This window comes from Stigmatopora argus, chromosome 18, assembly GCF_051989625.1.
Source record: "Stigmatopora argus isolate UIUO_Sarg chromosome 18, RoL_Sarg_1.0, whole genome shotgun sequence".
NCBI lineage: Eukaryota > Metazoa > Chordata > Actinopteri > Syngnathiformes > Syngnathidae > Stigmatopora > Stigmatopora argus.
Genome location: NC_135404.1, coordinates 11,725,616 through 11,752,734, shown reverse-complemented (window position 1 = coordinate 11,752,734; position 27,119 = coordinate 11,725,616). Strand labels below are relative to the sequence as shown.

At 45.9% G+C, this 27,119-nt stretch overlaps 3 protein-coding genes and 1 non-coding gene across 10 annotated transcripts; 3 read left to right on the top strand and 1 right to left on the bottom strand.

Moving 5' to 3' along the window:
- Positions 1-136: 136 nt before the first annotated feature.
- On the bottom strand, positions 137-2,964 carry stx4 (syntaxin 4). Its single transcript, XM_077626011.1, has 10 exons — positions 2,714-2,964; positions 1,910-2,014; positions 1,753-1,852; positions 1,601-1,675; positions 1,409-1,479; positions 1,223-1,331; positions 1,075-1,148; positions 869-1,006; positions 691-801; positions 137-609 (listed from the first exon to the last, which is right to left on the bottom strand). The coding sequence occupies exons 1-10, from the start codon at positions 2,741-2,743 to the stop codon at positions 532-534; spliced, it is 891 nt and encodes a 296-aa protein (XP_077482137.1). The 5' UTR covers positions 2,744-2,964; the 3' UTR covers positions 137-531.
- A 460-nt stretch (positions 2,965-3,424) lies between these two features.
- arhgap44b (Rho GTPase activating protein 44b) lies at positions 3,425-22,225 on the top strand. Of its 7 annotated transcripts, XM_077626006.1 has the most exons (24): positions 3,432-3,857; positions 9,832-9,871; positions 9,941-10,060; positions 10,131-10,207; positions 10,296-10,407; positions 11,310-11,386; positions 11,459-11,576; positions 12,444-12,512; positions 12,578-12,659; positions 12,759-12,886; positions 13,469-13,580; positions 13,935-14,016; positions 14,097-14,177; positions 14,863-14,976; positions 15,097-15,188; positions 15,256-15,436; positions 16,033-16,050; positions 16,319-16,495; positions 16,954-17,010; positions 17,109-17,546; positions 18,453-18,544; positions 18,699-19,058; positions 19,189-19,225; positions 20,173-20,321. In XM_077626006.1, the coding sequence occupies exons 1-23, from the start codon at positions 3,805-3,807 to the stop codon at positions 19,194-19,196; spliced, it is 2,688 nt and encodes an 895-aa protein (XP_077482132.1). In that variant the 5' UTR covers positions 3,432-3,804; the 3' UTR covers positions 19,197-19,225; positions 20,173-20,321. The 7 variants fall into 7 exon arrangements, with proteins under 7 accessions (XP_077482130.1, XP_077482129.1, XP_077482131.1 ...); XM_077626003.1 differs by lacking the exon at positions 19,189-19,225 and having other exon boundaries at positions 3,427-3,857; positions 20,173-22,225; XM_077626004.1 differs by lacking the exons at positions 16,033-16,050; positions 19,189-19,225 and having other exon boundaries at positions 3,425-3,857; positions 20,173-22,225.
- A 177-nt stretch (positions 22,226-22,402) lies between these two features.
- Positions 22,403-22,475, top strand: trnar-acg (transfer RNA arginine (anticodon ACG)). Its single transcript has one exon. It is a non-coding gene; the product is annotated as a tRNA-Arg (tRNA).
- A 197-nt stretch (positions 22,476-22,672) lies between these two features.
- LOC144092867 (nuclear distribution protein nudE-like 1-B) lies at positions 22,673-26,464 on the top strand. Its single transcript, XM_077626010.1, has 9 exons — positions 22,673-22,940; positions 23,331-23,427; positions 23,582-23,735; positions 24,380-24,528; positions 24,617-24,753; positions 25,183-25,314; positions 25,516-25,610; positions 25,688-25,833; positions 25,981-26,464. Exons 2-9 carry the CDS (start codon positions 23,342-23,344, stop codon positions 26,060-26,062), a joined length of 981 nt encoding a protein of 326 aa, XP_077482136.1. The 5' UTR covers positions 22,673-22,940; positions 23,331-23,341; the 3' UTR covers positions 26,063-26,464.
- Positions 26,465-27,119: the final 655 nt, after the last annotated feature.

Genomic DNA, 27,119 nt, shown 5'->3' with positions numbered 1-27,119 from the left:
TAAATGTCGACACTGAAGGGCTAAAGACCAAATCCATTGTAATGCCAGTCAATCCTTTGTCTAAACTTAACTTTTTTTTATTCCAAATACAGATATGACCTGATTTTAAGTACCGACGTGGAAGAAAAGCTTTCCATTTCAGTGCACGAGACTTCCAAGACTTTAATGTGCATCTCACAAGCTCCAAGTTTTTCAAATGATAAATACAAAAAGTGGTGCGTGGTGCTGTTAAAATGCAAATCCAATGGCATCGGGGCACAAATATCTGTATTTACACGGCGTGATCACACCAAGGCAGCTTGTTTTAAAAAGATCATGTTTGGGGAGAGCACCATAGATTATGTACAAAGTTATTCTAAAAAGCAAAGGCCCTTTTTGTACTATCCAAACGGCTCCAGCTCCATAGGGGGCGCTGCCGCGACCGTCCCGCTCTTGAAACAATGGTCCATTTTCACAGAGAGGCGCCGCTCCGGGAACGCCGACTAAAGGGTTAGCGAGGCAAAAGTGAGACGGCGGCCGATTCACGACGTGTCAGGAGAAGGAGGCGGCCAGCGAGATGGCGAGGATGATGATCACCACCGCCAAACAGACGGCGATCCAGATCTTCTTCTGCGGGAGAGCGTCGCAACGTCAGGTGAGCGTGATCGCCAATGGCAGAAACAATCTTTTTTGGGGGGGTGAAAAAGTTACCTTGCGTGCTTTTTGCTGATACGTAACGGCTTTCTCCGTGTTGTCCTTGGCTCGTTCCACGTAGTTTGACGACTGCTTGATGTTGTGCTCGATCTGGTCCACCATCTCCCCCTGAGAGACGCCAGATATTTAAAAAGTGAGCCTATAGCCGGGGAAGGAAGCGCAATACCGTAAATACCTGAGCTTCCACTTCCATGGCCAAGTACTGAAACATCTCGTGCAGGTCTTTGATGCTGCGCTCCAGCTTGAGGATCTCGTCGTGCCGCGACTCGATCTCGTTGAGCGCTTGTTTGGTGGCCTTGGCGTCGCTTAGGATCTGCCGCCACAAACCAAATCTACTCCAGATCAATTTTCCTGACCCCTTGGATCGTAGCAAACGCTCACATTTTGCGTGAAAATGTCCGTCTGGCCGCTTTCCAGCATGGAATCCATCTCCTCGTCAGTCACCGTGTTTCCAGCTAAGGAAAAAATATGGAATTAAAATAATGGAAAACTCTCCAGGAGTTTTTCCTCTGAAATCGATGCCACTAACTTATCTTGAACTGTCTCTGGATTCTCTCCACGTTGCGGTCTCTGTACTGCGCCTGGATGGTGTTGCAGTGGCCCATCAGCTCCACAAACTGCCTGGACAGGATGGCGTGCTGTCGTGGGAAATGAGAAATAAAGGTCAAAAAGGTTCAGAAGTGGTTCTGGAAACGAGACCGTCTTAAAAAAATACCTGCGTGCGCTGCATTCGAGCGTTGACGGACACGTATTTGCCATCTTCCTCTCCTTTCTTGGGTTCGATGCCTGCGTCGGATTGACAAGCGAACTTTACAGACGAGCGACACTATCTAAGTGAGTGGATTGCCTAAATTGACACCGAACGTTGGAAAAAATGACCGAGTTAATGTGCGAGCGCAATGTTTACTCTTGAGCTTCCTCTGGATTTGACAGGCCAGCGTTTTGATCTCGTCTCGCAGCGTCTGCAGCTCCTTCTTCATGCCTGCGGGGACCGAGACGACGACGACGTCACGCTGGGCGGAGTTTGCAAAAGCCAAAACAAAAAGGAGCCCGTCTCACCTTCCTCAGGTAAAGCCACGGCCAGAACCGTTTTCTGCTTGTTCTCAAGGTCGCCCACCATTCTCTTGAGGCTGTACAAACCCTCGTGGATTTCTTGGACCTGTCATACATTGTTTTTTAAAGCATTTGTCCCATTATTGGCTAAAATAATTTTCACCTTTTTAAAGAAGCTTTCATTGTCCTTCTCTTCCTTGGCTGAAGAGCTTCCGGGTTTGATAACCAGAGATTTGCCCTCATCGTCCTCGTCCGAAACGTCGCCTTTCTGCACGCGTTGAAAGGAGTTGAATTAACAAATGTATAAATTACCTTTGTTATATAAACTACTTCTCTTTTCCTCCCCTAAATGTTTTTATTATTTAAATCTGCAGTTAAAAGGATGGGCAATAAATATGTATTGAGTGACCCATTTTGGAAAAAATACTTGAAATGGTCGTTTAAAAAATTAAACCTTCACTGCCAATTGAAATGAATTGGACGTTTATTGCCGTCCATAGTTTTCAATATCACACTTTTTATGTAAAAACACATTTTAGGCCTCTAACTAAATGGTCTGAAAATTAAAAAAAACTTTTAGGCCTCTAACTAAATGGTCTTAATATTAAAAAAATCTTTATTCAACGAACTATGCAAGAAACAAAGAGTGACAGGCAGGACAAAAGCAGAAGTTAATTATGCACTCATTCATTTTGTGACAATCGTGTTTGCTAGTGTGCAAGCTTTTACGTTAATAAAATAATGTCCCTTCTTTGCATATCCTCCAGCGGAAGTCAGCGACATAACAACGCCCAAAACGAACGTGGAGACCCCGAAACTAGTGTCAAGTTATTTTACGGACACATTTAACGCATTCGAATTGGGTTCAGAGTTGAAGAGTTTGGCGGACGACAAGTGTCAATTACGACCGTTACTAGGCATGCTAAAATGCTAAAGCTAAACGCTAGAAGAACATCTTGACACTTACGTTCCCCAATTCTTTCGTTCGATCTCGCATTGTTGTGGCCTCCTAAGGGAAAAGAGTCAAGCCGCAGACCCCGCAGTTGCCCACCAAAATGCGCCGAGTTGTCAACGGACTGGGAAAATGTTAGCGATGAAAATGTGAAAAGTTTACGTTTTACTTTAGTTGTCATTCAGTAAGTTAACTTGTTGGGCTTGTCGTGCTTCTTCTTCGTTTCCTCGTCCACAAATTGGCAAAGATGTGCTCATAAGCGCTCTCTAGCAGGCTTTTGCGTAATTGCATCTGAAAGAACAACCGAAATGTCAGAATATAAAACAAGTATACGTACATTAATTTTACTTTTTTGACATGAAGTGGAAAAATCTTCATACACCCCACAAGTGATTTATATATAATTTCCCATGGCACACTTGAAATTCCTCGTTTGCTAGTTCATTTTATTTGGAAAAAAGTACAAATGCTGGACTCAATGTGTGTATAAGATGACCGCTTATTCATATTGAGTACTTATCAATGTTGACTACTTATTTATTTATTATTTTTATTATTATTTATTGATTATTTGTTTGTTGTTGTAAAAACTATGCCGTACCAGCCGATACGACACAGGAACCGGAAGTGTATGTAGTGGTGCAACACTTTCGTTGTTTTTTTAGTAGCGCTTTTGTATTCTTAAGAAACAAATTTTAAATATAATTTTCCGATATTTTATGTGTGTTGTGTCATACAAATGTACATTTTATTTGGTTTACAGAAGACGAGATGGAAACGAACGTTCGATCGACTACTCTTCCCACAATGCAGCGGGGTCGTCGGCGTGGAGGGAGCGAGCGAGCAAGCAAGCGAGAGAGGGAGAAAAGGGGGAGCTGTCAGTGGCCGAGCACGGACGCGCAAATTCGCTCGACGAGCTCCACCGCCAGCGAGTTCGGGAGCGTCCAGTGAGGCGGGCCTCGGGCCACGGACACACGCCGGACGGAGGGCCGGCCGGCGTCGTCGCCATGGAGGCAGCAGCACCGCTCGCCCGGCGTGGATGCTCCGGCGGCCGACGTCATCCATGAGACCCGCCGAGCTCTTGTGGCGCACGAGAAGACGACAAGATGAAGAAGCAGTTCAACCGAATGAGACAGCTGGCCAACCAAACCGTGGGCAGGTAAGGGGGCGAATGGGAAGGGGCGGACGGGACGGACGGACGGACGGAGGTCAAGCTCGCTGCTAATTGATGGCGTGGACAATCACGCACAGGCGCGGGCAGACATGATGCCCGAGGAGCGTTGGGCGCCACCCCCCTCGAGCCCCCGCCCCCTCAGGCACCCTGCAGTGATGAGGCGGGGGTGACGATGATGATGATGATGATGATGGTGGTGGTGGTGGTCTCTGTCTCCCTGGCATGGCCGTCACGTATTGATTTCCACAATCAACATCTAGCTTTGCTCGATCAATCTAAACAACATTTCTAATCCATCTTTTATTTTTTGAGGGCCATTTAAAATCCGGCATGTCACGATTGCAGGATGTAGAGTTGATGCTGTGCAAGATGCGTTTGTGTATCATCGCGGCGCTCATGTTCACTTAAGCAATGCTTATGTTGTGTTTTTTGTTGGCGTCTGCAGAGTTCTATAGAAAGGCTTTTTTTAAAATCCTGAACTGAAACCAGGCGTCTTTAGCAGTCGTACCGGTTAAACGCAAAGATGTGTGAGACATCTGAGATGTGATTAATCCTGCTTAAATCCTTAAAGTATGCCGACTTTCCCTTTTTTGCTCTTTTTAGACTTCTTTTCTTCTTCTTTCTGGCTAATGAAAGACATTCTGCTATACACTTGTGATGTGGTACACTATGATGGAAATATATTTTTCAGATTTGTTACATGATGCTCTTCTGGCGTACTTGGTGGAGATGTGTAGTATCGAGTAGGAATTGTACTTTTTGTACATTTGGGTTGTACTACATTTTGGTTAGTAGTTGATATTTCTTTTGCTTGTGTAAACCCTGGCAGTCGTTTTTTGTTGCAGTGAAGAACAAGAAAATAATGTCAATTGCTTAGCTGTGCATTTTTGTAATATTATTTATAATTACATTATCAGTCTCCGCCTTTGAATTGACATTTACTGAAAATAGTCATTTTGATCAACCGTTTAATCTCAGCTGCTACACAACAGCATGGAAATTAGTGGACTTAAGTAGCAAACAGTTCATGGGATGCTAGGTTCTTGACTGCCACCTGCAGGTCTGGAGAGGAACATTTTGAACAATATTTCCATTTCACTCGCAACCATGTATTTGCTGCTTCCCGGGTAACGCACTTCCACTATTTAAGGATACGGTTTGGCCCGCTTGTTGTCGCCACAGTGAGTAAGAAAGTGGGTCGACTTGTCGCCTTTCATCCAGTGAGTTTTGGTCCGTGTTTGTTCAAACGTGCGCGCAGTCTCAGGGGCGCTGATTCAAGCCACGAGAAACTAAATTAGGAAGACGTGCTGCTGACTCGCTATCATCGTTTTCGTTCTTGAAATGGAAAGCGATATCGTCTTAATTTGTAAGATAACTCTTTACACTAGCATCTCATAATGGATGGGATTGTTTTATCAGTGGATCAGTAGCTAGCACTGTTCTGAGATGGTGGCTTTTCTCCGGGTACTCTGCTACTTCCGCTCTCATCCCCCCAAAATAGGCATTGTGTGCTGGTTGAACGTTCTAAATCAAGGGTGTCAGACTCGGGTTGGTTCGCGGGCCGCTTTAATGTCAACTTGATTTCACGTGGGCCGGACCATTTTAGATATCATATTTAAGTTTTTTTTTAAATAAATGGATTAAAAGAACTGGATTAAAAGCCCTGAATATTACGTTTTTTATAGATCTAAAACAATGTTTATTGTAGCTTTTTTAAAATATATTTTTAGATTTCACAAAATGATTTTTGAACTAAAAACACAGAAAATGGATTAAAAAATGACAATTATTGATTTAAAAGGGGGAAAATCAGGAAATTTAATATACATCTATACTCTTCATTTTCATTTGATCCTAAAACAGAAAGTCGGCACTCATCATTTACTTTCCCGGGCCACACAAAATGATGCGGCGGGCCAGATTTGGCCCCCGGGCCGCCACTTTGACACATGTGCTCTAAATTGTCCTCAAGTACAACCATTTGCGCAAACGGTTGTTTGTCTAATTGTGCCCAGTGATTGGCTGGCAACTATTTCAGGGTGTAACTCGCGCATTGTGAGCTGGGATAAGCTCCAGCACCCCTGCCATACCTTCGTGTGGATGTATTGTTGGGATAGTTTCTTTCAAATTGGGGGGAAAATATATATATTTTTGTACTCCTTAATACATTAGATTACACAGGTATGGGATCCCGAAAATGGGACGTCTGGGAATCCCAGTCAAAAAGAAGTCATCCCAGTGGTGTCACTCCCAAGCAGATGTGGGTCGCGTGAGGTTCAGACGCAGTTCAGCTCATCTCCAAAACAGGCAGCGTGCGGCGTTAATCCTGCCTAAACTCTGTGACTGAGCGGCAAAGTGTAAAGCTAAAGCGTGGATGTACTAGAACGTCAGAGCGGGGGCTTGGCGACTTTGACTTCATTCCTCGTTTCCATGGTGACAACACCGTAACGAGGAGCACCGAGGTGCCGCACGTAAAGGCGAGATCAAGGAAGATAGTCGTCCGCCCTCCACGTGACGTGGGATTTTCCGTTCACCTTCCTAAAAAATCTCGCCGTGGGTTTCGTATTCGTCGGGAGTCGTGACTCGTTCGGCCCGCTTGGACTCGGCCCCAGAAGCTAAATGTCGGACTATTATGGGATGCTCTCTTGCGACCGCGTCTCTCGGCGGGCGTCCCGGCCCTCGGGGGCAAACTTTAATTTACTCGATGGTTTCGTTCGTGGCTCGAGAGGGGGAAAAAAAACCCTGTTCTTGATTTTTTAATATTTTTTTTAGCAGTCATAGCGGTTCTGGGTGATTTTCGTGCGATATGAATTCAACGGCGCGGTGTGGAGTGGTTAGCATGTCTGCCTCGCAGTTCTGAGATCGAGGGTTCAATCCCCGGTGGGTTCCGACCTTCCGGCGTGGAGTTTGTATTTTCTTCCCCTGGCTATCTACCATTTAGTTAAGCATATCTAATCGGTTGAATATGGCTAATTGTCAATAGTTGTCTTTTCAGATACGTGACACGTCATGCCTCGGCTCGAGGAAGTCGCTCGTGACGAGGACATGCCGGGCGGTCGTAAAGCGAGGGCGGCGTCGGCGAACGCCACGCGCGACGTGACCTCGTTCAGACGTTTCCACGGTAACGGTCGTGGCCTCTCGTAACCAGGGCAACGGCAATTGTGCCGATTACCATCCGCGATTCACCGTGTATACAAATGTTGAGTTGATCATTTGCTATTGTTATTTTTTTTCTTCCTTCTAAAATCACTTTATTCAAAGACTTACTTGTGGAGATAGGCACTCATTGGCTGTCGGCGATGGCACTTGGCGTCCAATTTGAGGGCCGAATGAGCGTATGTTCTTTATGATTCATTTTGTTACGTTTCATGAAGCCACCTGCTGCATCAGCGGGGGCCCGGGTGCGGTCACTAGCCCCTAGACGACCCCCTCATTTCCTTCCCTGATTCAAGTCCGTTTGTTGTCACGTCACTGGAACGGAGACTCCCACCTACGTGGTCCCGTTGTTGGCGACATCTAGGAATGAGGAATGTGGGTCGCAAGGAGAAGGAAGGAGAAGGAAAGAGAGGCCTCGCGGGGAGCGCCGCCGTAAATATCTCCCCGACTGTTTTACTGGGAGCCCGAGGGCCGCTTTGGAAAAATGACGCTCTCTCTTTATTTTGCTGAGCTGCCTTCAGACAAAGAAGGTGCAAGCGAGAGAGAGAGAGAGAGAGAGACGTCTTCTAGACGTCTTTGCCACGAAAAATGTTAGCACGCGAACCCCATTTTTGAAACTGACAGGGTCAAGTAAGTCGAATGATTAGCTAGGCTTTATATCGTCTAATCGTGGATTGAATGATCCGTGCCGGCCCACCGCTCAAACTGGATTGGACGTCCATCGCCATCGATGGCAGCCCATGAGTCCATACTTGGGAATTTAAAAAAAAAAAGCATTTTAAAAACTTGTTTTGCTGGTTGGAACAGATTTCCGATCATGTTGAAGGCAGCCAATCCCCAGATTCAAATGGAATCGTGTTTATTTTACGCGGTAGTTTGTGTTGTTTGAGTTGCCATGTTGGAATTTGGAACGCCACCCACCCACTTTGTCTTTGTTCAGAGAGAGAGTGAGCAAGTTTGGGGGGCCGAACTCCCCGCCGGACTCTTTGGCAACTTTGGCCTTTGTGCTGCATTTTAATGAGCTTCCCTTTCTGGGCCAGCTTTGGTCACAGTTTTGCCATCACGTCACCCCCACGTTTGTCATGCAACGCCACGCCGGTAGTGAGGGTGCAACGTATTTGATTCAGGAAAGTCCCAGAAAATGCCATTTGATGTCCAATCGATGGTCTTCTAGCTTCTAGTTCATCAGCCTTATAATTGAGATATAAAGACAATATTTTCTCTGTTTTTTTAGAATTTTTAAAGAACGAAATAATGTTTCCAGTTATTTTTTTTTCATTCAAAAAAGCACCACTTTGACTTTTTTACGTTAACAAAATATTTGTTTAAATGTTAAAGCCGATATAGCTAAGTCAGGACAGATTTGGGTATGACAACATCTCACAAAGTATATTGTACTTTTGAAATTTGTATGACAACCCGGGCAAACCACAAAAATCTCACGCTGTTCATTAAAATTTTTCAATTTGTGTTGTTGGTGACAAGTTGCCATCCGCTCATTATCCCCAAGCTAATTAACATACACGCCAGGGAGCTTACACGAACGACGCCGTCACGCCGTAACCGCGGGTGTTTACGCCGGCGCGTCTGGGGTGGAATTCCTACCCCGCAGCGGCTGTCCATCACGCCGCAAGTTGTTTACGCAAAAGCGCGTCAAGTGCACTCGTTCCGCCATCAGAATACGAGCCTTCTGCTCGTCCCCGGATGACATCATCCTACCAAAGTATTTCCTCCCGCTCTGCCGTTGCCACAGCGACCACCGGCTTCTCGCCAATGGGCGCAGACCCGAAGATTTTTTTCGTCGAGGAGATTGTTTTGAAAAACAAGATAATGACTTCATATTGAATGTGAGCAAAAATAAGAGAGAATTTCACTTGTGTACTTGGGAGGTCATCCGGAACCATGTCCCGATTTGACCCCGCCCACTTTAACAAGAAGGCTGGCACGCATCGGGGGCTGATTGTCACGGCGACATTTAACGGGGAGATTGATGGCCAATGAGGTAAAGAAGTGAGAGGACCAGATAGTCAGGTCTGGTTTCTCCTCCCCCTTCCTCCTCCTCCTTCTCCTCCTCTTCCTCACTCGCTGCCGTCCCTCCCGCCTGCTCGAGTGGGGATGTGGAAGAAAAAGCTGCGGATCAGCAGGGCTCGAGTGCAGCTTCTGTGAGTTGTTTTCTTTTAAATATCTTATATGAGGGAGGATCGGCTAAATCGGGCTGATGATTTATTGACGACGTGTTATGGCTTTATTAACTTTAATGGCGAGCCGCGGCTCACGACCCGCATGTGGTTTTGTCCGCAGTGTAGTGTACTTCACAGTAAAAAATGACCTTGTTTGAGTTACAGCCTCCTTTTAATCATCTAAATATCCACATATGACTCCAATCCCAATGTAGTGTCTCTTTTTTATACAAATATAAAGTTAAATTGTCCTGAAAAGTTGCAGTAATTCCAGAAAATAAAAATTCTTCTGTTCCTACAACTCCCAGAATTCACTAGGATTACCCTGCCATCTCTGAAATCTACCTCTGCTTTCCCATTTTATTCACAAAACCTAATTTATTCCTCCCTTACCGCTTATCCTCACATGGGTCTTTACTTTTTACTTCCATTGTTCTCGGAACATCGGCGAGAAGCTTCCCCCAATACTCTTGAATCTTTTTTCCCCCCGCAATTTAAGCAACAGCATTGTGACCATACATGTAATCTGCATTGTATGTGTGTGTGTGTATTTCCCGTTGCCATGGTGACCGTCCATTTTCCAAATGGACCCACATTGAGGCTTCTTTTCTGTTTCCCGGCAGGGCTGAGAAGACCGAAGTGTTGAGCGATGACCTCCTACAGGTAAAGAATGGCATACACGTGCTCTTATGCGCAAAGATTGATTTAATTTTTATTGTTATTTGTGGCCAGGCGGAGAAGCGTCTGGAGTTGGTCAAGCAGGTGTCGCACAGCACCCACAAGAAGTTGACCGGGTGTCTCCAGAGCCAGCAAGGGGTGGAAGTGGACAAGAAGTCGGTCAGATCTCCCCCGGTGAGAAGACACGTAGGGGAGGAGGGGGGAAATGAGCGTCGTCGTCATGGTGATTCTCTGCTCTTTGTAGAAGAAGCTTCCTCTGGCCATGCTGGCGCAATGTATGGAGGAGGGCGCGGCCGTGTTGGGGGACGAGTCCATGTTGGGGTGAGGCCGGACGGACGGAACGGTCCAATCGGCGCCCGCCGCCGCCCCCGCCTGGAAAATGCCTAACGGGATAGTGGTGGGCTTGCAGGAAGATGCTGAAGCTGTGCGGCGAGACGCAGGACAGGCTGTCCCAGGAGCTGGTCCTGTTCGAAGTCACCATCGAGAAGGACGTCATGGACCCGCTCTACGATCTCTCCGAGGTACGAGGACGGCTAGCGTGGCGGCTCTCTGTAATGTTAGTCGTGCCAAAAATGCATTAAAAAGTGGCATTTTGGGGGGAGAATTATTTTTTATTTGATCGGAAACCAAGGACAAAACATGCGTTAAAGTAGGCTAAGAAAAAAACTGAATGGGGTAAATAGCTCTACGTGACCGGACGTTTGGTCGCCGGATGTTTGGTCGCCCGGGTGAATATAATTTTGAGAGCTGGTTTCAACAGTAAACTCTCTGTCATGTTGCCAAACGTCCGGGCGACCAAACGTCCGGGCGACCAAACGTCCGAGTACCATAGCTCCAAGTGAACCAAGCAGTTTTTCAGAAAACTGTATCCTAAAAAATGACTTAACCAAGTGCAACTTATAGTCCAGAAAATGCGGTAGTTTGTATTTTAAGCGAGCATGAAGGAAATGTTGGGATTTTTTGGGGGGATGAGCTCATTCTGGCACCAGTAAGCGCTACATGATCATTAAGAGCACCAGGGTACAAGCCACTAAACACAATGTAAACGGCTCTTAATTTGTGGGTGGAAAAATGCCAGTAATCGCCAAGCAAGACTTTCTTTAAGCCATCGAGTCAGAAAATAGCAACTCAACTTGTGCCAAATAGACTGTTTTGTTAGTCAGTTTGTTTAAAAATTGAACTAGCTGAGGACTACATTTTGGAAAAAAATGTAGATGACTGATAGACCACAACGTCACAGCAATCCAATATTTGAGATTAACGATTAAGGATGTACGGTGGCTTCGTCGGCGGAGGTCATAAAAATGAGCGCGTCTGGCGACCTCCGCTTCAAGGTGATTTGATTCCGCGTGCTTGTAATTGAATCCGCATGAGAACCGCATTGCTTCCCACAACAATTGTGGATTCTGCTTGTTTCCTGCAGGTGGAAATCCCAAACATCCAGAAACAAAGGAAACATTTAGCCAAGCTGGTCCTGGACATGGACTCGGCACGCACTCGGTCAGTATGTCTGTCGCGTTAGCTAGCTGGCTCGCTCGGGATTCCTGACCTCTGTCGACCTTCCGCTCGCAGCTACTATCAGTCGGGCAGGTCGTCGGGCCTGTCCGCCAACCTGCAGCCCAGCGGCGGGAAGGCCGACCACCTCAGAGAGGAGATGGAGGAGGCCGCCAACCGCATGGAGATCTGCAGGGTCAGAACTTTCTCCTTTTCAGTTATTCGGTGGCGGCGGTGGTATAGCGCACGTGCTAACCCACATGTTTCAAAGTGTCGGCCCGGGGGCCAAATCTGGCCCGCCGCATCATTTTGTGTGGCCCAGAAAAGTAAATCATGAGTGCCGACTTTCTGTTTTAGCATCAAATTAAAATGAAGAGTATAGATGTATATTACATTTCCTGATTTTCCCCCTTTTAAATCAATCATTGTCATTTTTTAATCATTTTTTTCCTGTGTTTTAGTTCAATCATTTTGTAAAATCTAAAAACATATAAAAAAGCTAAAATAAACATTGTTTTAGATCTAAAAAAAAAACCTGAATATTCAGGGCTTTTAATCTAGTTCTTTCAATCCATTTATTAAAAAAAATCTAAATATTATATCTAAAATGGTCCGGCCCACGTGAAATCAAGTTGACGTTAAAGCGGCCCGCGAACCAACCCGAGTCTGACCGCTCAGCTGGCGTATTGAATGAGTTAAATATGATGTTAATTTTGATTGTTGTAAACGGAAAATGGGAATGTTTTGTGGTTGAGAAATTTGCAGGGGTTTACTTCCTGATCCTTTTAGCTTACTTAGTGTGGATTTGGGTCTAATTCTGAATTGATTTTGGGCCCATCTTGGTGTTGATTTTTGGGCTATCAATAATAATTCTATTTTGGGCATCCATCATTCGGGGATTTATTTTAGCTTGAAAGCCATAGGAACCAATGGAGACTTTCTCGTGGATGTTATTCAACGATAAAAAATAGAATGTTTGACTGTACAAATGCAAATTATTTTTTTATTCCAAAACAAGTGAGTTTTGGGGGAACTTTTGACGATAAGCCATCTTTTTCTCCAGGACCAGCTGTCCGCCGACATGTACAGCTCCATCGCCAGAGAACTGGACTACGCCAGCTACTTCCAGACGGTACGTGCCACGACGCGCAAGCACGTGAACTGGCGACGCTAGCTAACGTAGGGCGTTCCTGGCAGCTGATCGAAGTCCAGGCGGAGTACCACAGGAAGTCGCTGGAGCTGCTGCAGAACATCCTGCCTCAGATTAAAGCTCATCAGGGTGAGTCGCTTTCTCCCTCGCCATCACGCCCTTCCAAAGCGCGCTAACACGACGCATCCGAGAAGTATGACCGGCGTGTGTTTGCCGTGCGTTTGTCAGAGTCGTGGGCAGAAAAGCCTTGTTACGGGAAGCCGCTGGAAGAACATTTGGAGCTCAGCGGGAGAGATATCGCTTTCCCCATCGAAGCTTGCGTCACCATGTTGCTGGAGTGCGGCATGCAAGAAGAGGTCAGGCACACGCCGTCACGCCATCACGTCATGTGTTCATAAAAAGGTTTTGTTTTGGGTTTTTTTTTCCACATGACCTCATTGACTCCACCCAATTACCCTTTCGGGTCACGTACAATACTTTCCGAGATATAAATAGCATTTTTAATTCATATTTTAGCTGGCCCTGTGACTTATATCCATTTATATAAATATATATGGATATATCTTCTTTTTTCAGCGTGTTATGTTGTTTTTTTAGGCTTTAGTTATCCCAAAAAATGTTCACATATTACATTAACAGGTAGCTGTTGTTCGCTATTTTTTTTACTTTAACGTAAAATGTATTTTCTTTGTTTCTGATAAATTAAGTACTAACTCCCCCCCAAAGCTATACATTATACTCCATCCAGTGCAAATGATATGCTAACCGATAACTTGACGACACTATTTTTGCTAGTCTAGGGGTCATTTTTGGTAGAGACCCGTTGCGTCCTTTTATTAAAATGATAATTCGAGTCTAGGTGGCAATATTTTGAGTATCAGCTTATCATTTTAGTGTCACAGCACAATTGACCCGTGATGCGTTTTTGGCTCTCCCAGGGTTTGTTCCGAGTGGCTCCGTCCGCTTCCAAGCTGAAGAAACTCAAGGCGTCTTTAGACTGCGGCGTGCTGGACGTCCAGGAGTACTCGGCCGACCCGCACGCCATCGCGGGTGAGCTCGCTCGTCGCCGTGACGACCGAAGATTCGTTAAAGTGTCTTCGAAATGAAGGACTTGACCTGACTGAGCTAAAATGACATCCTTGCTATTGAGAAAATCCTCAGTAAAATGCGACAAAATACTATGTACTGCTTCAGATCTTGTTTCCAACGGCTGCTTGCCCTACCCAAGATGGCCGCCAGGTAGCTTGGATAAAAAAAGTCCTTTCCAAGAATGAGTTTTTCATTAATTTGTGTAAATTCCCCAAATAACGTGGTATCGGTTCAACACCAGGAGCCACTTCACTAGTATATGCGTGTGTATTTAAAAAAAGAAAGAAACTCACCCGCAAGTGTTGTTTTGTGTAGGAGCGCTGAAATCGTACCTGCGCGAACTCCCCGAGCCCCTGATGACATTTGAGCTTTATAACGACTGGATCCAGGCCTCAATGTAAGTCACCTTCATTGTTTTAGCTCACTGAAAGATGGAGAATAGTTTAAAAAAAATGGAAAACATTCTTGTTTCCTCAGCATTCCGGACCAGGACAAAAGACTTCAGGCTCTCCGCGGGGCTTGTGACAAATTGCCGCCGGCCAACAACAACAATTTCAGGTCAGATTTCATCCGCTTTTTAATTGTTCATCGCACCATGTCGCCATTTTTAAAAAAAAGTCTTTATTACTGAATACAGTATTCAATTTATCGATGTAAACGTAGAATTAAAATAACGGCCTTTCCATTTTTGCCGAATTGCCGCATCAGTTTGACGTATGTTTTTTTTTTTAGTTTCTGATCAAATCAAAAATTGCCCTCACAAAAGTGAAATAGTGCGACTTACATAAATTTTTTCCCTTAATTGTGCATTTTTGGGCTGGTGCCACTTATACTCAGATGCGACTTATAGTCCGACAAACACGGTGACAATAGTCAAATAAATAGGCTAAATTGGCATTTTTAGATTTTTAAAAAGACCATAACAGGCTGTCTGCAAAAAAATCAAACGGAAGTATGGAATGATGAAAATAGTGCGACTTCCAGAATATACGATAATTGAATTGGTCGCCAGGCAGTCGCAGATTAGATACCTCTAATTCCCTGCGGCTTCCTTTTATATTTCTGATAAAAACGGCAGGATGGCGCGCTAACGTCTCCGCCGCGTTTTCCAAACGGGCTTTATTTTTAGCCCATCTCTTCCTCGGAGATGTCAGACACGACCAAAGCGGCGTCGCTCGGCGCTTCTGACTCGCTCGCTTATTCAGCCCACTGACCCACTTTCCACTTTCCCGTCCCGCCGCAGATACCTGATCAAGTTCCTTTCCAAGCTGACGGAATACCAGGACGTGAACAAGATGACCCCCGGGAACATCGCCATCGTGCTGGGGCCAAACCTGCTGTGGACGCACAGCGACGGGTAAGCCACGGGAAATACCAAATACTGTTGAATTCGCTCCGGTTCTGAGCGGGACTTTTCCAAAGTCACTTCCTTTTTGAGAAGAAGTGTTCATCTTCTCTCCGCTCTCCTCCTCGGCAGCAACATCACGGAGATGATGACCACCGTGTCCCTGCAGATCGTGGGCATCATCGAGCCCGTCATCCAGCACGCCGACTGGTTCTTCCCCGGAGGTGAGTGGCCGCGGCGGGCAAAAAAAAAAAAAAGAGGATTTCCTTCTCATGGATTGTATTCCCTCAGAAATCGAGTTTAACGTGACGGGCAACTACGGCAGCCCCGTGCACGCCAACCACAACGCCAACTACAGTTCCATGCCGTCCCCCGACATGGAGATGACGGAGCGGCGGCACAACGAGCAGAGTCGGAGGCCGCTCAGCGTGGCCACCGACAACATGATGCTGGAGTTTTACAAGAAAGACGGGTAAGGGACCAACTCACCTTTCACAGGCCACGTTTTATGAAAAATTTGCAAAAATTCTTTGATTGCTGCATACTCGGTTGATTGGAATTGCTATCACGGATTGGTCAGCATTAAATTAAATGTCTAATAGCGACCAAGCTAGTTCTCGAGTCGGCCTCACAGTCCTGAAGTCGAGGGTTCGATCCCAGGAGTTTGCATGTTCTCCCCGGCCTGACGTGGGTTTCTTTCCGGGTACTCCGGTTTCCTCCCACATCCCAAAAACACGTGTTAGGCTAGCGGGTTGAATACTCTAAATCGGCTAACGCTAGCTATGATTGGTCGTCCTTTGTCTCCTCGTGCCCTGCGATTGGCTGGCTGCCAATTCAGGGCGTAGGTAGCTGTGATAGGCTCCAGCACCCCTCCGCGCCCCTTGAAGCTAAGCGGTTAGGAAAATGAATGAATATTTGCTATCACGGATTGCTCAGGCACTCCTTACTGTTGACCACTATTGATGGCGCTAAACGCTAGTCCAATCCATTTGAAGCAAGCAGTTCATGGAAAATTTTCAATTTGCCTTTGGAGCTGATTGATTTGTTTTTCTATTTTGAACCACGCAGCATCAGGAAGATCCAGAGGTACCGTATGAACCTTTTCACCCCTTTCATCATACTTCGCCGTAATTCACGCGAACAAAGCCGCCTTGTGCGTACGTTGCGTCATCTTCATTTATCGCTTTTCCACCGGCCCGACTCGTCCCAACGTGCGCGCAATTTCACTCGAGAGTCGGAGACCTTTTCTCTTCTCGCAAGGCAAAGTTTGCTCTTGAATTGTTCGGATGTCCCATTCATTTGGAACGGGGGGGTCGGCGTTGAACGATGACTGTGCGTCTGTCTCCCACTACAGCATGGGAGTCAGGGTGATGGACACTTCGTGGGTGTCCCGCAAGGGCTCGTCGTCCTCGCGTAAAAGCTCCACCCCGCCGGCGGACGCCGTCGTCCCCGAGCAGCCCGGGGACCCCTCGGGTTCCCCCTCGGGGTCCCCCTCGCCCACCCCTCCTCCCACTAACAGCGAGCGAGCCAGGTAAGGCCCCGCCCCCTCCTGTTTCAGCCACTTCATCTGCCCTATCCCCAAAAGTGACCCCAGACCGGTGGCCTTTCATCGCCCCCATTCAAAGACCTACTTTGAACTTTGACCTTTAGACCCCAGACATGCTTGAAAATGTTTTTTAAGCCTTCGTAGCCCCTTTCATGCCGTTTTTATGAGGAAAAATTACGTTAATGGAACAGAATTTATTGCAGCTTCCCACGTTTAGATCTGAGAAACCGCCTGACGTTAGCGCTTAGCAATTTTAGCGTCGAATATTGATGTGTCAATGTTTACAATTTCATTGCTTTACTCGAGCGGCTCATTTGGGCGACGGAGGCGATTAGCGCCACCCAGACGACGTGTCGATTTTGTCGGCGTGAAAGGGGCCGGCCCCCCGGCCCGACGCCCTCGGCTGCACGCGCGGCGCTCTCATATTGTCTTCTGGCCGTCAGCCCCCGCATGTTCCACAGCTTCACCTTCCATTGTCGCAAGGCTCTGCAGTGGACCAGGTGACGACGCTTCTTCTTTTTCTTTTTCTTCCTCATCGGGGAGCGCTCCTCCCTCCCCCCGGACGTCCGTAAAACCTCTGTCTTCTCTTTTCATCCAGCTCGGACGGGCCGCCGGACTCCTGTAACGCCCGCCCCTCCCCCGAGGAGGAGAGAGCGCCTCCCCCTTACCCTTCCCCGTCTCTCCGTCCCCGCCACTTCTTTCCCACCCGAGCACCCCCCGGCACGCGCCCGCTCTCCCGCAGTCCCGAATGCGTCCCGGTCACGCCGGCGGGCGCCCCCCGCCGCACGGGCTACAGCCCCCCTCCCTTCCTCCACTCCCTATGCCCGTCCCCACAAGCCCTGGACGTGAATTCCAACCCCCGAGCCCAAGGTCCCTCGGCCGAGCGGGCCGACCCCCCGCACGGCGAGGCCAACGGGTCCCTTTACATCAAACCCCCGCTCGTTCTGACCCGTCACGATCTTTTCCCGAGCACCCCCCTTTCCGTCCCCCCTTCTTGGGCCACCTGTAGCCGAGACAGAGGACGCAAGGCCGCTAGGTAAATGCCAGAAGAATGTCTTTTTTTCCCGGCAAGAGGTGGGGAGCAGCAACCCTTTTATTTATTTTTTGGGGGTTGGGGGGTTGCCGGGTAATGCAGGTGGCAGTTGCTAGGCAACCAAAACGCGTCAAAGCCATCGTGATGAAAGTGGTATGACGCCACCCCCCTGCGGGTGCGATGCCCCTGAAAATGATGTCTCATCATCAATTGGTTCGATGTGGAGATTTTGCAATGAAAAATGGATGCTTGGTAAACTACCGTATTTAAACTCATGGGCTGCCATTGACTGTGATTCACGTCCAATCCATTTAAAAAAAAAAAAATTAGATGAACCGCTCGATGCTTGAATTGACATGGAGCAAAAATACATTAGTACTGGAAAATGGTCGAAATAAAAGTTAAACTGGATAATACCTGTGAAAAAAATGGAAACTAAGAACATGTATTGTAATTTAACATTAAAATAGAGAAAAATAAGCAGCATCTGTTAATGTAATATTCGAGCAATGTTTCAGATAACTATAGCGCAAACAAGACAACTTAAAAATGGCAAATCCAGGCATCAAGGGGTTAAAAAATTGCCAATGGCAGAAAATGAGCTAAATAAAGACGTTTCTTTTTTTTTTTCATTGATATAATGTCACAAATTAAAACCAACAGTCAAAGATAGCTGTTGTGGCCATTTGGCTTTGTCCTGGACAGGTAAGCATATCAAACATCAACTAAAAACCATAATACTAGCTTGAACATGTCATTTCACATATAAAGACTCATTTGCACGGCCGTGTCCCCCGACGTTGACTTTTCCTCCGTGGTGGCTCTCCCGTCTGCCGTTGCGCTTTTTCCTTCAAATGAGGCCCTTTGCAAAGTTGGCTGATTTTTTTTTTTTTTTTTCTCTAACCTCAGCACTCTGAAGAACAAAGAACTGTCCCCGGTGATCGGCCAGAAAGGATTCCAGTCCACGCTGTCCGAGCACAGCCCGCACACGCTCAGGAGAGGTACCAAAACTTGAATATAATTAAATACATTTAAAAAATAAAGACACATTTAGAGGCCAAAATTGAAAAGCGACCTCATTGGCTGCCCGGTCCGATTCGACTGCAATCGTTTCATCGGCAATTTCCGTAAAAATGTCCTTCGCCCCCCCCTTAGCCAAGAAGCTGGCTCCCATCCCGCCTAAAGTTCCCTTCGGCCAGACGGGGGCGATGTCGGAGCCGTCCACGGGTCAGCCGTCTCCCGTCAGCCTGTCGCCGACACCCCCCAGCACGCCGTCTCCGTACGGCTTGGGCTACCCGCAGGGTTACGGCGCGGCGTCGGTGGCGTCTCTGTCCTCGCCGCCCTCTCTGGGAGGGATGGCGGGGGGCAAGGCGCGGCCCACTCCCAAGCCGCCCCGCCAGAGGCCCAGCCTGCCTCCCCCGCAGCCGCCCCCCACCCCCGGGAGCAGCCCTCAACCGCTGGAGAACTCGTCGGGGCTGCTGGACGCCTTGTCTCCCGGAGAGAGCATGTCCACAGGTACGCATTCCCAAATATAACCCACAAAAGCCACGTGTGTGTGTGTGTGTGAATCGGTGTGTGTGTGTGAAATAAGCGCCGGGGACGTTGTTAACTGTTCTGATGTGTCGTTGTTATTGATCACCTGCAGCCGTTTGAGCCATCGTTGCGTTTGAGGGACGCGTAGGGTAAGCAGGACAGCCCGCCCCGCCCCGTGCCGTCCCCCCCAGACCCCCATCTCGGTGCCCCCACCCCACCCATCGCGCCCATTTCGCATGGCTCGTGTGGGTGTGGCTTAGGCAGAAGTGCACTAAACGAGGCTCCGCTAAGCCTGGCGAGCGACTGCCTTGATCCCGCTGCCCGCTTTGAGCGTCCACGCCTCTTTTGTCGCCGCCCTCTTCGCTTCCTTCCTCCTCACTTCCGCCCCCCCCCCCCCCGTGTGTGAATTCACAGATGGTCATTTGCACTTTGCGTAAAATCTAAACGGTAGGGATGGCCGCTAATGCCTTGACACCGCGTTGACCTTTTACACCAAACCAGACAAATTGAAATGGCCTTTTTCTGAACAAGAACCAATGGTTTTTTTGCCACAAATAATCAATCACAAGAGAGCTGGGCTAAATATAAACATTGACCAAAAAATCCCCACTATTGCCCAGCCCTCCAAACAGTGTACGTTGATGCGAAATTGACGTATAATACGTCGTTGAAATCCCAAGACGGACAGACAGACTTGTCATCTTACACACATTTTGAAATCTCCTTTAACAGCCTGTCTTTGTTCAAATATGAGTTAATAGGACAACATTAAGAAATGGCACTTTGCTCCAATGTGAAGTCGTCCAGTCCAGTTTTTTGCACAACTCATTGACCTAATTTGGACTTTTCACCAAAAGATATAGTCCATTTTATAGTCGTCTTTTTTTTTTATTACACGACTGTCTTTCATCTAAAGTTATTTGAAAGGAGCAAATCCCACAAAACGTACTTCACATTGCAGCGAGCGGCACACTCCATCTCCCGGCATGGCCCATTCCCCCTCACCCAAAACCCCCCTCCCCACCCCATCCAGCCCCAGCCATCCAAAAGAACTTTTTAGCTTTTCTAAATAAATGCTCTGTTTGTCCTCCCCCAGATTCCTTCTGCAACCTTGACATTCCCATCATCGACATGGAGCTGGACGGCCTCTTGGACTTGGCGCACATCTCCCGCCTCGGGTACTCGCTGGCGCCGCTGGACTCCAGGCGCCTCCGAGTCGCCGAGTCGGAGGACGGGGAGGACGCGGAGAGCACGGTGCTATGACGGCACCCCCCAAAACGTCCTCCCCTCCGCCGATGCATTTACGCGTTGTTCCATTTTTTAATTTTTTTTTAATTTTATTTTTTTTAGTTTGCCTTATTTGATGCCTTGAACGCCACACGCCAGCTCTTCCACAATCTTTGCATGGACATCCGCCCGCCCGCCCGCCCGCCCGAGCGGGCGACGACGTACGTATCCTTGACATGTACGTACTTTGCTGAATAACTAACAAAAAATGTCTTGATTAAGATTAATTTAGTGAAAAAGTATTTATTGTCTATACTGTACATTTGCAAAGTTTAGGATTCAGATGGCATTTTATTTTGAAAGGGACGCATCCAAATTTGAGTGCGCTGAGCAAACAACTATTTGTAAAATAGCTTAGCGCCATTTACCCGTTCTTCTATTGGAAAATTCCACATTACCCAACTTTACTATATTAATAGAATTTTTAAAAAACTGATGGTTCCCCCAAATATTTTATTCAGATTTCTTTCATTCCTCCAAAATGTTTTCACCAAATTAGAATCCTTCTTTAAATTATGTGATAAAATTCAAATTGAATGTATGATTTATGTGCAATTGTGGCTATAGGATAAACAAAGTCACTTATTTAAACAATTGAAATTATTTATACAACAATAATAACTGAACACTTGAATGTCCCCTCTGAGAATGAGGATTATTTTTGGAATCCTGCAAATATAGAAGCTTGGCAGTCCCGATGTAGAGCTCACAACGGACCGTTTTTAGCCCACCGGCCATACTTTGCACACCCCTGTTGCGCAATAGTCTGGCCACTAAAGAATTCACCTGTTTTTTTTCCATCCTATTTCGAAAGGAAGATGCACTTTTATTTTATTTCCACGCGTAGGTTGGCCACGTGCCGGCGTGAATCGACGCCCCGTTATATTTTGAGCCGAGTATTTATGATCCACGCGTTTCTTGCCAACGCTTTTTACTTGACACCCACCGGTGGGCGAAGAGAAGCTTTCCAACACGGGACCAGACATTCCTCTCGCTTGTCACGTGCAAAAATGACTCCTGTAAATACATTTGTGTACATAACACGCTGTGTATATAGTGACTTAAATCTAAATATATATGTAGATGTAGACTTATAAGGGAGGCTGTCTGGGTTGCAATGATGAACACAAAGATAGCTCTCATGCTTGTCTTTTTTTTTTGGATTACAGCACTTATTTTTCACGCCTTTTAATCCCTTGGACTGATTTTCATATTTATTGAATAGAAGCAAATGCATAAACGACACAATAGGCGGGACGTGAGTGGATTTTCTTTTTCTACAGATAAAAGGGACGGAATAGCCTGTGGCGCTAATCTAATCGGCAATGTTTACAATATGAGCATTAGATGAAAGCTAATGTGCAACAATTTAATGAATCATCTGTTATGTTTTGACTTTTTTTGTGTGTGTGTCATGACGTGAGAAATGGCGTTTTTCTACATCATTCATTGGAATGTAAATTTAGCAGGTCGTATGTGTGTTGTGTAAAAGCGGGCGGTAATAGCGGTGTGTGTGTGTGTGCAAAAGTGTGCCAGCATGCTTTTTTTGGACCACACTCTTTAAATGTCCTCATCTGTGCTGTGTGTGTGTGTGGATTCCATTGAAGATGCTTATATTCTTAAGGATGGTATTTTTCAAAAAAAAGTTTTATTTTGCCCTCAGAGTCTCTCAAAGATGAGCACGAAGTCTTAAAAGAGGAAGGAATCATCTTTGTGTTGTTGCTCATGTTTATTTTGTAAGGGGGGCAAATGAATCCAAATTCTTTGTTGATGCTGTTGAATTTGGATTAAAAAAGAAATGGGAACATCTTGTCTGAAGGGATTCATTGGAATGTGGCAAAAAAATAAAGCTTTTTATATGATGACGTGTTTGTGCATTCAATGCAAGAAATTAACAACTTGGCCATAGTGTTTAACAGATTAATGAACGTGGAGTTTATAAAAACTACCCCTTGTGACGACTGGGACTCGAATCGTGAACGCTGAATTCCTTTGAAAATTTAACATTGTATAAGCTTGTCTGTCCTATAGATCTCCATGGGCTAGTGGCGCAATGGATAACGCGTCTGACTACGGATCAGAAGATTCTAGGTTCGACTCCTGGCTAGCTCGGTATTTTTTTCTTCTAATTATGAATTCCTTTTTAATTTTTCATGACACGCTTATAAATGACTGTCCTTTTATCATATTTTGCCTGTCACCACGACGTATGAATGTTACGTTACGTCACATAACGACTACGTTCATGTGTTTATTTGACCTATCAAAGAAATAATCAAAGATCACGTTCATTTTTTTAAATACGTTTTCTATCAACTGATCTCGTTAAAGCATTAAACCAGCATTCTAACTAAATCTACAATGTTCAAATTGTCATATTAGACCTACACTTGCAGTCCGCGAGTAGCGCACTTGCACAACAGCATCAGCAGAGGGCGCTTATATTGTTTTCTGTGACCTAATCAACCCTTTAGCACGACGAGCAAGAAGCATCAATACACGGCCTCGCGTGAAATGGGCCGACAAACATCTCATTTATTAGATGATACGTGTCTCTTATGCGGTGATGTTCAGCAGGTAAACGCTTCGAATTGTTTTATTTGTCTTGATTTACATCGAAATAAATGCGTCGATGTTAAAATTATACACGGTCGAGTCGAATGGTCTAGAAATAGCTCAGCCGTGTTTGATTGCTCGACCTCGTCCTTTACTAGCCGATGATTTATCTTCCGGTCATTGCACTTTGTTTGTCACTTTATTTAATATATGCTTGCTGTTTAGTCATTCTTAGCCACGTATGATAACGAACGGGATAAACGTTTTTAAAAAAATGAGTTAGCAATGATTTTAGCACTAAACTGGCGTCTTCATCATTATTATTATTTTTTTTTACGTAACTTCCGTTTTGATATCAACTCTGATCTGGCTAAGCTTTCTGAATACATCATAAAATGTGATCTTCCTTAGATATAACTGTCATGGAAGTGGACAAGATCCCTAAATTCTCCTCCAAGGATGAAGAAATCAACTTTTGGAAAACTCTATACGTCAAATATAAGGCAAAGTATGAGATGAATCGTTGTGTCTTTTACTCTGAAATGCTCGCAAAGTCTTCCATTTTGGAGCTGAGCAGTGCTGTCGTTTGTAGCTTCCGTTTTTCAGCCGCTCCCTGTTGCATCATTGCCACTTCTTATTTTTTGCATGACGTCTTTTGGCAGCTACCAGGAGGCCCACGAGGAGTTGCTGGAGTTCCAGGAGGGCAGCAGGGAGCTGGAGGCCGAGTTGGAAGCTCAGCTGGGTCAGGCCGAGCATCGCTTGAAGGACCTCAAGTCGGACAACGTCAGGCTGAAGAATGACGTGGAAACCCTCAAGGTGAACGCACGCGGCCATGATCATTTTTGCAGATTTTGCAGGGATCGTAATTCATGTCTTTTTTTTTTAGGAAGATTGTAACCGGGTAAAAAGATTGGGTTATGGCCCTCATTATATTTTCAAAGTTTTTGAGTTAAAGTTTGATTTATTTCATAAAGGGACAATACATATTAATGAGGAGCCAAATATATTTTGATCGCCCAATGCCAGACTTTCACGTTTAAACAAATGTAATGACCGTTGCTGTCAGTGGCAGTGAATAAACTACAAGTAAAAAAAGTAATCCAATCCCAGCATGGTATTTTAAGGAGATTGAACATGTGGAATTTTAAGATTTCTTTTTTTTTTTAAATCAAATGTGCGGAAGAATTTGTTTTAAAAAAAATGCATGTTTGTACTACGTACATTTTTTTTTAAAGATTTTTTTTTCTTTTATTTTTTAAATCAAATGTGCGGAAGGATTTGTTTAAAAAATGCATGTTTGTACTTTGTACAATTTTTTTTTTTTTTTTTTTAATACTCAAATAGTCAAGGATGTTGTCAGGAGAAACCAAAAATATTTTATTAGATGAATTGCGGAGGGATCGGAAGCATCTGAGCGGTAATCGGGTGTCAATATCTGTGTGGCATTTTGTGTTTTGCAGGAGAGACTGGAGCTGCAGTCTTCTCAGAGCTACAAGCAGATTTCCGTGATGGAGGACGACCTGCTGCAGACGCGCAGCATCAAAGAGCAGCTCCTCAAATACGTGCGAGAACTGGAGCAGTCCAACGACGACTTGGAACGAGCCAAGAGGTCCTTTTTCCCAAAACCCCGCCGCCTTTGGGTCAAGGTTGAGCTTTTTTCTTCTTCTTCTTCTGCTCCAACCGGTCTTTTGCTTCAGGGCCACCATCGTTTCGCTGGAGAACTTTGAGCAGCGTCTGAACCAGGCCATCGAGAGGAACGCCTTCTTGGAGAGCGAGCTGGACGAAAAGGAGTCGCTTCTAGAGTCGGTTCAGCGGCTCAAAGATGAAGCCAGAGGTAATTCATCTTTCTTTTTTTAACCCTTACACGGCACTCCTTTAAATTATTGGCCACCATTTACCGTGATGGACGTCCCATTTTGACTGCGATTGGCGAATGGTCAAAATGGATTGGACCTCTAGCGTCGTCAATAACTGAGAGTTGACAGCCGGTCTTCCCAATTTCAATGAATTGGACATCCATTCCCACAAATATCCAGCAATGAGTTAAATCATTGACTTTAAAGTTTTACTTCGTCGTATTTCTGTTTTACCCATTTTTATTTCATTTATGAGCATTTATAGTGATGAACAGTACTTATAAATGATTGCTAAGATTCATTTCAACAATATTTGAGGTAAAAAAAAGGACCACAAATGTCTAGTTTTGCACTGAGGTTGTTCAGGTCATTCAAACCACGTCTCCATTTCGACCTTCTTTTGGCAGACTTGCGTCAGGAGTTGGCCGTGCGCGAGCGTCAGGCGGACGGCAGCCCGACGCCGGCGCCCGGGTCGCCCGTCAAGATGGCCTCGCCGTCTCCGCCGCTGAGCAAAGGTCTGGACAACGGCCTACTCGCAGGTTAGCCCCGCATCACTTGGCTTTTCTTCATCAGAACAAAAGCATTGGGACATGGCTATTAACTGGGAACATTTTATTTTAATTCCGGAAAGCTCTCACCAGAGTTGGCTTCTATTCAAAAGTTAACACTACAGACCAAGTGACTATTTTTTGCTCATTAGAAAATGTGAAATAGTATTGATTGTTTTGAATTGTTTGCAGGCATTTCCACCAGTTACCCCTCCAACTCCCCGCTGACTCCCTCGGCGCGGATATCGGCTCTCAACATCGTCAGCGACCTGCTGAGGAAAGTTGCGGTGAGTCCCTTTTTTCCCCAAAATTTTTGTACCCTCAAAGCATCTTGTCCTCATCACGAGCCTCGTCGTCCCGGCAGGTTTTAGAGGCCAAACTGGCCGCCTGCAGGAACCTGGCCAAGGAGCAGCAGACCAGGAAGGCTTACGCTCTGGACAACGGCAACATCCTCAACGCCAATACCAGCGCGTACTCGCAGTCGCTCCACATCACTTATTTGGACAAGGGGTGAGTGTTCCTTGAATTATTTTCCCTTCCATGAAGGCATCATTTTCATAAAAGACAAAATGTTAAGCTAGTGGTAAAAAGCTTTAATTTTAAATTCACAAAGTTTAATTAAGTGCTCATTATTGTCCACCATTTTGTATACTGCAGAGCATCCGGCAACTTGGATCCAGGGACCCTCGCGCCCATCACCATCCCTCCCCCCGGCTCCTCCGCTCCAGTCACGGTTTGACCGGCACCCCCCGCGGACCCTCCCGGGAAAGTGCGACCCGTGGCTGACCTCGCGATGAACGACAAGGAGACGGTCAAGTGATATGCAAACACTTTTAATCACTCATCACACAGCAATAGGAAGTCCAAGATTGTCCGACCAACGTCTTTCTTGTCCTTTGGTTATTTATTGACGTTAAGATGGTCGCTTGCAGTCTATTGGCTCCCCGTCACACTCGTGCGACCGACCAAAGGTGAGGAAGGGGCGCCGTGCACAGTCACGTCTCACTTTGGGTCATATTGATCGTTTACATTCCAGTTGCAGGCAGCAAAAACTCTCTTGGCGGCTATCCTAATGACTAAAACGGTTCATTGTTACAGTGGACAGATATTCGAGGAATAAATTAAATGCTAAAATGTTGAAGTATTTTGATCATTTGGCACTTGTATTTAATGACAACTTGGATGAATGATGCATGAATATATATATTTGCAGCTCAAATTCAATGAAAAATGTGCACTAAACATGTCTAATTTTGGTTTTGCTCAAATTATAGGTGCTACTCAAAATACCGGATCTGATGTCCTCGTTGGACTTGTGGCAAACTACCCTGAAAACACATCTGATCTTGGAAGGTAAGCGGGTTTAGGCCTGGTTAGTACTTGGATGGGAGACTGCCTGGGAATACCAGATGCTGTAAGTAAGCTCTTATGTTACCAAGGGGAATTAGCTCAGTAGTTAGTACAACAGCCTCACAGCGCTGGCGGCCTGGGTTCAAATCCCTGCCTGGGAATACCAGGTGCTGTAAACTCTTATGTTACCAAGGGGAATTAGCTCAAGTGCTAACGTGCTCGCTTAGCATGTGAGAAGCAGTGGGATCTCTAATATACATGGATTCCACTGTTTCTTACATGCTAAGCGAGCACGTTACCATTTGAGCTAATTCCCCTTGGTAACATAAGAATTTACAGCACCTGGTATTCCCAGGCAGGGATTTGAACCCAGGCCTCCAGCACTGTGAGGCTGTTGCACTAACTACTGAGCTAATTCCCCTTGGTAACATAAGAACTTACTTACA